This window comes from Boleophthalmus pectinirostris, unplaced genomic scaffold (assembly GCF_026225935.1).
Source record: "Boleophthalmus pectinirostris isolate CB_2022bp ecotype Guang Dong unplaced genomic scaffold, ASM2622593v1 HiC_scaffold_5, whole genome shotgun sequence".
NCBI lineage: Eukaryota > Metazoa > Chordata > Actinopteri > Gobiiformes > Gobiidae > Boleophthalmus > Boleophthalmus pectinirostris.
Window position 1 is genome coordinate 1,245,378 of NW_026571404.1, and position 12,500 is coordinate 1,257,877.

The following is a 12,500-nucleotide window of genomic DNA, read 5'->3' on the forward strand; positions in this document are numbered from 1 at the left end:
CCGAAAGAACCTGAAGGAACACAAGAAGAACCTGAAGAATCTGAAGGAACACAAGAAGAATGTGAAGAACCTGAAGGAACACAAGAAGAACCTGAAGAACCTGAATAAACACGAGAAGAACCTGAAAAACCTGAACAAACACCAGAAGAACCTGAAGAACCTGAACAAACACCAGAAGAACCTGAAGAACATGAGAGAACCTCAGGGATCACATTTTTCTGATGGAGGGTGACAACCTGCTTGCACCTACATATCCAACTCCATCGAGACCAGAGTGTGTTCTGGACCAGAGTGTGTTCTGGACCTGAGTGTGTTCTGGACCAGAGTGTGTTCTGGACCTGAGTGTGTTCTGTACAAGAGTGGTTCTGTGTGTGGAAGAGTGTGTTCTGTACAAGAGTGTGTTCTGGACCTGAGTGTGTTCTGGACCAGAGTGTGTTCTGTACAAGAGTGTGTTTCTGGACCAGAGTGTGTTCTGTACAAGAGTGCACAAGAGTGTGTTCTGGACCTGAGTGTGTTCTGGACCAGAGTGTGTTCTGTACAAGAGTGTGTTCTGGACCTGAGTGTGTTCTGGCCCAGAGTGTGTTCTGGACAAGAGTGTGTTCTGTACAAGAGTGTGTTCTGGACCAGAGTGTGTTCTGGACCAGAGTGTGTTCTGTACAAGAGTGTGTTCTGGACCAGAGTGTGTTCTGTACAAGAGTGTGTTCTGGACAGAGTGTGTTCTGTACAAGAGTGTGTTCTGGACCAGAGTGTGTTTCTGGACTGAGTGTGTTCTGGAGTGCCGGCAAACGGAACCAACCGTACAGTTACTTCGAGATCACTCAAGTACATGTGAAGAGTACTTGGTAGTACATGTGAAGAGTACTTGGTAGTACATGTGAAGAGTACTTGGTAGTACATGTGAAGAGTACTTAGTAGTGTAGTACATGTGAAGAGTACTTGGTAGTACATGTGATGAGTACTTAGTAGTGTAGTACATGTGAAGAGTACTTGGTAGTACATGTGAAGAGTAATTGGTAGTACATGTGATGAGTACTTAATAGTGTAGTACATGTGAAGAGTACTTGGTAGTACATGTGATGAGTACTTAGTAGTGTAGTACATGTGAAGAGTAATTGGTAGTACATGTGATGAGTACTTAGTAGTGTAGTACATGTGAAGAGTACTTGGTAGTACATGTGAAGAGTACTTAGTAGTGTAGTACATGTGAAGAGTACTTGGTAGTACATGTGATGAGTACTTAGTAGTGTAGTACATGTGAAGAGTACTTGGTAGTGCATGTGAAGAGTACTTGATAGTACATGTGAAGAGTACTTGATAGTACATGTGATGAGTACTTAGTAGTGTAGTACATGTGAAGAGTACTTGGTAGTACATGTGAAGAGTACTTGGTAGTACATGTGAAGAGTACTTGGTAGTGCATGTGAAGAGTACTTGATAGTACATGTGAAGAGTACTTTGATAGTACATGTGATGATAGTACTTAGTAGTGTAGTACATATGAAGAGTACTTGATAGTACATGTGAAGAGTACTTGATAGTACATGTGAAGAGTACTTGGTAGTACATGTGATGAGTACTTAGTAGTGTAGTACATGTGAAGAGTACTTGGTAGTACATGTGAAGAGTACTTGGTAGTACATGTGAAGAGTACTTGGTAGTACATGTGAAGAGTACTTAGTGTAGTACATGTAATGTGAAGAGTACTTGTAGTACATGTGAAGAGTAAGTACATGTGAAGAGTACTTGTACATGTGAAGAGTACTTGATACTACATGTGAGAGTACTTGATAGTACATGTGATGAGTACTTAGTAGTGTAGTACAAGTGAAAAGTACTTGGTAGTGCATGTGAAGAGTACTTGGTAGTGCATGTGAAGAGTACTTGATAGTACATGTGAAGAGTACTTAGTAGTGTAGTACATGTGAAGAGTACTTGGTAGTGCATGTGAAGAGTACTTTGTAGTACATGTGAAGAGTACTTGATAGTACATGTGAAGAGTACTTGGTAGTACATGTGATGAGTACTTAGTAGTGTAGTACATGTGAAGAGTACTTGGTAGTACATGTGAAGAGTACTTGATAGTACATGTGAAGAGTACTTGGTAGTACATGTGATGAGTACTTAGTAGTGTAGTAATGTGAAGAGTACTTGATAGCACATGTGAAGAGTACTTGTAGTAGCACATGTGAAGAGTACTTAGTAGTGTAGTACAAGTGAAAAGTACTTGGTAGTGCATGTGAAGAGTACTTGGTAGCACATGTGAAGAGTACTTGGTAGCACATGTGAAGAGTACTTGGTAGTGCATGTGAAGAGTACTTAGTAGTGTAGTACATGTGAAGAGTACTTGGTAGTGCATGTGATGAATACTAGTAGTGTAGTACATGTGAAGAGTACTTGATAATACATGTGAAGAGTACTTGGTAGTACTTGTGAAGAGTAATTGGTAGTACATGTGAAGAGTACTTGGTAGTAGTACATGTGAAGAGTACTTGGTAGTACATGTGATGAGTACTTAGTAGTGTAGTACATGTGAAGAGTACTTGATAATACATGTGAAGAGTACTTGGTAGTACTTGTGAAGAGTAATTGGTAGTACATGTGATGAGTACTTAGTAGTGTAGTACATGTGAAGAGTACTTGGTAGTACATGTGAAGAGTACTTGGTAGTACATGTGATGAGTACTTAGTAGTGTAGTACATGTGAAGAGTACTTGGTAGTGCATGTGAAGAGTACTTGGTAGTACATGTGAAGAGTACTTAGTAGTGTAGTACATGTGAAGAGTACTTGGTAGTACATGTGAAGAGTACTTGGTAGTACATGTGAAGAGTACTTGGTAGTACATGTGAAGAGTACTTGGTAGTGCAGTACTTGTGTCTTTTAAAGAAACTGAGCTGCTCCTCTCTCCTCCTCATCCCCCCATCTCTCTCGCTCTCTCTCTCTCTGTTTGTCACTCATCTCTTTCTGTATCTTGTTTTCTTTCCAGTATCCTCTTCTCTTTCATCCCTCTCTTCTCCCTCTCTTTCCCTGCTCTCTCATCTCTTTACCCTCTGTCTCTACCTCCCTGTTTCTCTCTTTTCACCCTGTCTCCATCTGTTTACCTCTCTCTCTGTCCTCTCTCTCCTCCCTTTCTCCTCTCTCTGTTTGTCACTCGTCTCTTTCTCCATCTCTCTTTCTTTCCAGTATCCTCCTCTCTTTCCCTCTCTCCTCCTCCTCTCTTTCCCTCCTCTCTCTCTCTTTGTCCTGGTGTTTGCACATTCCTCCTGCAGATCCTCAGAGACTCTGTTTGACCAGAACCACAGACACCAGACGCCCCCGTGTGTGTCAGGTCCCTCCCCATGTGTGTCAGGTCCCTCCCCGTGTGTGTCAGGTCCCTCCCCGTGTGTGTCAGGTCCCTCCTCGAGTGTGTCAGGTCCCTCCCCGTGTGTGGTCAGGTCCCTCCTTGTGTGTGTCAGGTCCCTCCCCGGTGTGTCAGGCCCTCCCCGTGTGTGTCAGGTCCCTCCTCGTGTGTGTCAGGTCCCTCCCCGTGTGTTGTGTGTCAGGTCCTCCCCGTGTGTGTCAGGTCCCTCCCCGTGTGTGTAGTCCCTCCCGTGTGTGTCAGGTCCCTCCCGTGTGTGTCAGGTCCGTGTGTGTCAGGTCCCTCCCCGTGTGTGTCAGGTCCCTCCCCGTGTGTGTCAGGTCCCTCCTCCCCGTGTGTGTCAGGTCCCTCCCGTGTGTGTCAGGTCCCCTCCTCCCCGTGTGTCAGGTCCCTCCCCGAGTGTGTCAGGTCCCTCCCCGTGTGTGTCAGGTCCTCCCCGTGTGTGTCAGGTCCCTCCCCGTGTGTGTCAGGTCCCTCCCGTGTGTGTCAGGTCCTCCCGTGTGTGTCAGGTCCCTCCCCGTGTGTGTCAGGTGCCCTCCCCGTGTGTGTCAGGTGCCCTCCCCGTGTGTGTCAGGTCCCTCCCCGTGTGTGTCAGGTCCCTCCCCGTGTGTGTCAGGTCCCTCCCCGTGTGTGTCAGGTCCCTCCTCGTGTGTGTCAGGTCCCTCCTCGTGTGTGTCAGGTCCCTCCCCGTGTGTGTCAGGTCCCTCCCCGTGTGTGTCAGGTCCCTCCCGTGTGTGTCAGGTCCCTCCTCGTGTGTGTCAGGTCCCTCCTCGCCTCCTCGTGTGTGTCAGGTCCTCCTCGTGTGTGTCAGGTCCCTCCCCGTGTGTGTCAGGTCCCTCCCCGTGTGTGTCAGGTCCCTCCCCGTGTGTGTCAGGTCCCCCCTCGTGTGTGTCAGGTCCCTCCCCGTGTGTGTCAGGTCCCTCCCCGTGTGTGTCAGGTGTCTTCTGACCTGACGATGAAGGGGGAGTTGATCTGCTGTAGGAGGTTCTTCTCGGAGAAGACGTGCTCCTGCTGTTTGTGCTCCACCACGTGATGTTTCTTGATGCATTTGAGAGCGAAGGTCTTCTCCTCGTCCTTCAGCTTCACCTGAACACAGAGCAGTCACTCCACCTGCTCCACCTGCTCCACCTGCTCCACCTGCTCCACCTGCTCCACCTCCTCCACCTCCTCCATCTGCTCCACCTGCTCCACCTGCTCCACCTGCTCCATCTGCTCCATCTGCTCCACCTGCTCCACCTGCTCCACCTGCTCCATCTGCTCCACCTGCTCCACCTGCTCCACCTGCTCCACCTGCTCCACCTGCTCCATCTGCTCCATCTGCTCCACCTGCTCCACCTGCTCCACCTGCTCCATCTGCTCCACCTGCTCCATCTGCTCCACCTGCTCCACCTGCTCCATCTGCTCCACCTGCTCCATCTGCTCCATCTGCTCCATCTGCTCCACCTGCTCCATCTGCTCCACCTGCTCCACCTGCTCCACCTGCTCCATCTGCTCCATCTGCTCCACCTGCTCCACCTGCTCCACCTGCTCCACCTGCTCCATCTGCTCCATCTGCTCCATCTGCTCCACCTGCTCCACCTGCTCCACCTGCTCCACCTGCTCCATCTGCTCCACCTCCTCCACCTGCTCCACCTGCTCCACCTGCTCCATCTGCTCCACCTGCTCCATCTGAACATCTCCTCTGCTCCTCTGCCCCAGTTGCTCCATCTAACATCTCCTCTGACCCTCTGACCTTCTCCTTTGCTCCTGTCTGCTCCTGCCTGCTCCTGCCTGCTCCTGCCTGCTCCTGTCTCCTCACCAGCTCCACTCGTCCGAAGCCGCCCATGCCCAGTGTGGCGATGAGCTGCAGTTGGTCCAGAGGCTGGTCCGGTCTGAGATGGTCCAGTTTGTCTCTGAGTCTGAGCAGGTCTGAGGACTCGTCCGGGTCCAGGTCCTGGTCCTGGTCCAGGTCCTGGTCTGGACTCTGGGCTCTAAAGGAGGAGGAGGAGTGAGAGTGTTGAGATGTTTCTCCATGTTCTAGTCGTCGTGTTTATTAACTGAATAAGTTTTATTATAAAAAAACTATTTGATCTGAAAAATGTGACGTCATTTTGTTTTTGTTGAAATCAGCTCAAATTTTCACAGAAACAAATGAAGATTTGATCTGTGATGTTTGATTTTTGTTCTGATCTGAGAATCATGTTGTGTTGAATCTGCTACACACACACACACACACACACACACACACACACACATACACACACACACACACACACACACACATACACACACACACACACACACATCACACACACACACACACACACATCACACACACACACACACACACACACACACATACACACACACACCACACACATACACACACACACACACACACACACACACACATACACACACACACACATACACACACATACACAACCACACACACACACACACACAACCACACACACACACACACACACACACACACACACACACACACAACCACACACATACACACACACACACACACACACACAACCACACACACATACACACACACACACACACACACAACACTCAAACTTAAACACAACATTTAGAAAAATTTCAACTACTGGAAATAAATTTGGACTCTTCAAATGTAAAGAGGAAGAATCTTCTGCAGAACTAAAGGATCACACACATGTGTGTGTGTGTGTGTGTGTGTGTGTGTGTGTGTGTGTGTGTGTGTGTGTGTGTGTGTGTGTGTGTGTGTGTGTGTGTGTGTGTGTGTGTGTGTGTGTGTGTGTGTGTGTGTGTGTGTGTGTGTGTGTGTGTGTGTGTTGTGTTGTGCTGTTCACCTCTTGTTCCTCCTCTGGTCGTTCAGGAACAGTTCTTCCACGTAGCTCCTCAGATTCTCCTGAAGCTCCTCCAGCCTCCCGACCATCTGAGTGAAGCTCCTGGACCAAGACCAGACACAGACCTGGTTTAGTCCTGGTCCAGTCCTGGTTTAGTCCTGGTCCAGTCCTGGTCCAGTCCTGGTCTAGTCCTGGTCCAGTCCTGGTTTAGTCCTGGTTTAGTCCTGGTTTAGTCCTGGTCCAGTCCTGGTCTAGTCCTGGTTTAGTCCTGGTTTAGTCCTGGTTTAGTCCTGTCCAGTCCTGGTTTAGTCCTGGTCTGGGTCTCACTCTCGGTCCAGGACGAGACAGTGTGTGTCGTTTTCTGCACAGATCACATTTGCAGAACGAACGTCCTCACTGCAACAGAGACACAAGAAGAACTGAGAACATCATGGACAGAAGAGGACAGAGGACAGAGGACAGAGGACAGAGGACAGAGGACAGAGGAGGACAGAGGACAGAGGACAGAGGAGGACAGAGGACAGAGAGGACAGAGGACAGAGGACAGAGGACAGAGGACAGAGGACAGAGAGGACAGAGGACAGAGGAGAGGACAGAGGACAGAGGACAGAGGACAGAGGACAGAGGACAGAGGACAGAGGACAGAGGACAGAGGAGGACAGAGGACAGAGGACAGAGGACAGGAGGACAGAGGACAGAGGACAGAGGACAGAGGACAGAGGACAGAGGACAGAGAGGACAGAGGACAGAGGACAGAGAGGACAGAGAGAGGACAGAGGACAGAGGACAGAGGACAGAGGACAGAGGACAGAGGACAGAGGACAGAGGAGGACAGAGGACAGAGAGACAGAGGACAGAGGACAGAGGACAGAGGACAGAGGACAGAGGACAGAGGACAGAGGACAGAGAGGACAGAGGACAGAGGACAGAGGAGGACAGAGGACAGAGGACAGAGGACAGAGGACAGAGGACAGAGGAGGACAGAGGACAGAGGACAGAGGACAGAGGAGGACAGAGGACAGAGGACAGAGGACAGAGGACAGAGGACAGAGGACAGAGGACAGAGGAGGACAGTACCTGATGAGAGCTTTTTCTCCGAAATATTCTCCTGTGGACAGAGTTTTTATCTCCTGAGGTTCGGTGAAGCCCTCAGAGCTCTGAGTCACCAACACCTGGACACAGAACAGAACCTCAGCTCCAGACCAGGACCTGCAGCTCCAGACCAGGACCTGCAGCTCTGGGACGGTTTGACCCGAGTGTGAAGCGTCTGGGATGAAGATCAGATCCTCCAAAAAAAAAAAAAAGGTTGTGGTTCTGGAAAAAGTCGTCTTGTCTCCGGGCGGATGGAGAATCTCTGCCTCAAGTGTCGGGGTTTTGTTCTCGAGTGACGGGAGGACGGAGCGAGAGACTGACAGGTGGACAGGTGCAGCGTGGGCAGATTGACAGGTGGACAGTGACAGGTGCAGCGTGGGCAGATTGACAGGTGGACAGGTGCAGCGTGGGCAGATTGACAGGTGGACAGGTGCAGCGTGGGCAGACTGACAGGTGGACAGGTGCAGCGTGGGCAGATTGACAGGTGGACAGGTGCAGTGGTCTCTGTCTGGGTGGTTGTGGTGAAGAGGAGTTGAGTCTGGGTTTGGTTCGGGCGTCTCCCTTAGACACAGAGGTGGGAGCTCGGAGTAGAGCCGCTGCTCCTCCACGTGGAGAGGAGCGTCTGAGGGGAGGACGTCTGTTCTGACGTCTCCTGGACGTGTCCCTCAGGAGGTGTTCATGTCCCAGCAGGAGGAGGAGGAGACCCAGGACACACTGGAGGGACCATGTCTCTGGACTGGACTGGGAACACCTCAGGTCCCACAAACTGCCTCACCTGTCAGACCTGTCAGACCTCACCTGTCAGACCTCACCTGTCAGACCTGTCAGATCTCACCTGTCAGACCTCACCTGTCAGATCTCACCTGTCAGATCTCACCTGTCAGACCTGTCAGACCTCACCTGTCAGACCTCACCTGACCTCAGTCACCTGTCAGACCTCACCTGTCAGACCTGTCAGACTCACCTGTCAGACCTCACCTGTCAGATCTCACCTGTCAGACCTGTCAGACCTGTCAGACTCTCACCTGTCAGACCTCACCTGTCAGACCTCACCTGTCAGAACCTCACCTGTCAGACCTGTCAGACCTCACCTGTCAGACCTGTCAGACCTCACCTGTCACCTGTCAGACCTCACCTGTCAGACCTCACCTGTCAGACCTCACCTGACCTGTCAGACCTCACCTGTCAGACCTCACCTGTCAGACCTGTCAGACCTCACCTGTCAGAGCTCACCTGTCAGACCTCACCTGTCAGACCTGTCAGACCTCACCTGTCAGAGCTCACCTGTCAGACCTCACCTGTCAGACCTGTCAGACCTCACCTGTCAGATCTCACCTGTCAGACCTCACCTGTCAGACCTGTCAGACCTCACCTGTCAGAGCTCACCTGTCAGACCTCACCTGTCAGACCTGTCAGACCTCACCTGTCAGACCTGTCAGACCTCACCTGTCAGACCTCACCTGTCAGATCTCACCTGTCAGACCTCACCTGTCAGACCTCACCTGTCAGACCTGTCAGACCTCACCTGTCAGACCTCACCTGTCAGACCTGTCAGACCTCACCTGTCAGATCTCACCTGTCAGACCTCACCTGTCAGACCTGTCAGACCTGTCAGACCTCACCTGTCAGACCTCACCTGTCAGACCTCACCTGTCAGACCTCACCTGTCAGATCTCACCTGTCCTTTGGCGATGATGAAGAAGGTGTCCCCCTCCTCCCCCTCACGGATGATGTACTCCCCCCTGTCGTAGTGATCCTGCAGGCAGCCAATCAGAGAGCAGCACACAGAGAACAGCCAATCAGCGAGCAGCACACAGAGAACAGCCAATCAGAGAGAGGCAGCACACAGAGAACAGCCAATCAGAGAGGAGGGAATCAGAGAACAGCCAATCAGAGCGTCCCTCACCTCCTGGAGACAGTCTGCGATCCGAGACAACATGTCCTCAGGCAGGTCCTTCAGGAGAGACACACTGAGGGAGACAGGAGCGTGAGACAGGTGCAGACAGGTGCAGACAGGTGCAGACAGGTGCAGGCAGGTGCAGGCAGGTGTCTGGTCTTTACCTGCGCAGGAAGCTGCAGTGCTCCAGGTGGCGCTGCTGAGTCGTCCTCCTCACGATGGACTGAAAACTCAGACGGTCCAAAGCCCAGACCAGAGACTGAGACACGGCTGAAAGACCAGACCAGAGACCAGGACTAAGACCAGAGACCAGAGACCAGGACTAAGACCAGAGACCAGGACTAAGACCAGAGACCAGAGACCAGGACTAGACCAGAGACCAGAGACCAGGACTAAGACCAGAGACCAGAGACCAGGACTAAGACCAGAGACCAGGACTAAGACCAGAGACCAGAGACCAGGACTAAGACCAGAGACCAGGACTAAGACCAGAGACCAGAGACCAGGACTAAGACCAGAGACCAGAGACCAGGACTAAGACCAGACTGAAACCAGACCAGAGACCAGGACTAAGACCAGAGACCAGAGACCAGAGACCAGACTAAGACCAGAGACCAGAGACCAAGACCAGAGACCAGGACTAAGACCAGAGACCAGAGACCAGGACTAAGACCAGACTGAAACCAGACCAGAGACCAGGACTAAGACCAGAGACCAGGACTAAGACCAGAGACCAGAGACCAGGACTAAGACCAGAGACCAGGACTAAGACCAGAGACCAGAGACCAGAGACCAGGACTAAGACCAGAGACCAGGAGACTAAGACCAGAGACCAGGTCTAAGACCAGAGTCCAGATCTGTGGTGTAAACTCTTGTAGTCACAGTTGCCCTGGGACAGACTCACACACTCACACTCTAGATTATATTTGTGAAGTGTTTTGCCAAAGGACACAACCACAGTTTTGTTTCTGCTCCCCCTGGTCCCAGAGTCTCTGACCCAAGTCCAGTCCAGGTCCAGGTCCAGGTCCAGGTCAGGGTCTCACACACAAACACATGTATAAATGAATCTAGTGTGAAATGAGACTGTGTAGTGTGTATATATATAATGTGTATATATATATATATATATATATATATATATATATATATATATATATATATATATATATATATATATATATATATATATATATATATGGATTGTAAGCTGGCCAAAGGAGGAGATACAGACCACAGATGTTAAGACACGAAAGCTCCTGACCTGCATGGAGGGTTCATCCCAAATCCAGCACCCTGAGACTGTACGCAGGCCGGAAGGAAGGAGGCCGAGGACTAGTGAGTGTGAGAACCACTGTCCAGGATGAAACATCCAAGCTCCTTGAGAACATCAAGGACAAGGCCCGGCAGATGAGGTGCTCAGAGAATGTCTCAGACAGTGGGAGTCCAGAGGAAGAGGTGCTGGAGGGACCATCATGGCAGGACAAACCCCTACATGGGGCAAACCACCAGAACATAACTGAAGTGGCTGATATCAAGAAATCCTACCAATGGCTTGAGAGGGCTGGTCTGAAGGACAGCACAGAGGCACTGATCCTGGCTGCTCAGGAGCAGGACCTGGGCACTCGAGCAATAGAGGCCCAGATCTACCACACCAGACAAGACCCACGGTGTAGACTGTGCAAAGAGGCTCCTGAGACAGTCCAGCACATAACTGCGGGGTGTAAGATGCTGGCAGGGAAACAAACATGGAGCGACATAACCAAGTGGCGGGCAGAGTGTACAGAAACATCTGTGCAGAGTACGGGCTGGAAACCCCAGGATCAAGGTGGGAAACACCTCCAAAGGTTGTGGAGAATGACCGAGCCAAGATCCTGTGGGACTTCAGATACAGACTGACAGGATGGAGATGAACCAACCAGACATAGTGGTGGTGGATAAGAAACAGAGCAGAGCCGTGGTGGTGGAACATCGCAATACCAAGCGATGGTAATATCAGGAAAAAGGAACACGAGAAGCTAGAGAAATACCAGGGGCTCAAGGAAGAGCTGGAGAGAGCCTGGAAAGTAAAGGCATCAGTGGTGCCTGTGGTGATCGGACACTCGGGGCTGTAACCCCCAAACTGGAAGAAACTACAACAGATACCGGGAAAAACAACGGAACATCTCAGTCCAGAAAAGTGCAGCACTGGGAACAGCAAAGATACTGCGCAGAACTCTCAAGCTCCCAGGCCTCTGGTAGACGACCTGAGCTGAATGAGGGTGAGAGACCAACCACCGTGGAAGGTGAGAAACACATTTTTTTTTTTTATATGTATGTATATGTATGTATGTATATATATGTTGTACCTTTGACTGTGGCGGTTCTTTTACAGTTGTATAAAATGGCGAGTTCTCCAAACGCCGTCGCTGGAAACATCTGCCCCAGAAATCGACCAGACTGTTCCACTGCAAGAACTCCCTCACAGCACACACATCACACACACACACACACACACACACACACAACACACAACACACACACACACACACACACACACACACACACACACACACACACACACACACACACACACACACACACACACACACACACACACACACACACACACACACCACACACACACACACACACACACACACACACACACACACACACACACACACACACACACACACACACACACACACACACACACACACACACACACACACACACACACACACACACACACACACACACACACACACACACACACACACACACACACACACACACACACACACACACACACACACACACACACACACACAACACACACACACACACACACACACACACACACACACAACACACACACACACACACACACACACACACACACACACACACACACACACACACACACACACACACACACAACACACACACACACAACACACACACACACAACACACACACACACACACACACACACACACACACACACACACACACACACACACACACACATACACACACACACACACACACACACACCACACACACACACACACACAACACACACACACACACACACACACACACACACACACACACACACACACACACACACACACACAACACACACACACACACACACACAACACACACACACACACACACACACACACACACACACACACACACACACACACACACACACACACACACACACACACACACACACACACACACACACACACACACACACACACACACACACACAACACACACACACACACAACACACACAACACACACACACAACACACACACACGACACACACACACA

The 12,500-nt window shown here is 50.5% G+C and overlaps 1 protein-coding gene across 1 annotated transcript in view; it reads right to left on the bottom strand.

Annotated features, from left to right (window-relative positions):
- LOC110158150 (cGMP-dependent protein kinase 2) overlaps positions 1-12,500 on the bottom strand; it is a 24,072-nt gene that overhangs the window by 4,159 nt on the left and 7,413 nt on the right. Inside the window, exons 6-15 of the mRNA XM_055162911.1 lie at positions 11,516-11,627; positions 9,335-9,440; positions 9,180-9,243; positions 8,952-9,029; positions 7,259-7,353; positions 6,509-6,577; positions 6,185-6,283; positions 5,155-5,317; positions 4,306-4,442; positions 1-10 (exon numbers count right to left, since the gene is read on the bottom strand). The exon at positions 1-10 is cut by the window's left edge and continues 80 nt beyond it. Coding sequence (XP_055018886.1) covers positions 1-10; positions 4,306-4,442; positions 5,155-5,317; positions 6,185-6,283; positions 6,509-6,577; positions 7,259-7,353; positions 8,952-9,029; positions 9,180-9,243; positions 9,335-9,440; positions 11,516-11,627 — 933 coding nt within the window. The remainder of the gene's footprint in view (positions 11-4,305; positions 4,443-5,154; positions 5,318-6,184; positions 6,284-6,508; positions 6,578-7,258; positions 7,354-8,951; positions 9,030-9,179; positions 9,244-9,334; positions 9,441-11,515; positions 11,628-12,500) is intronic.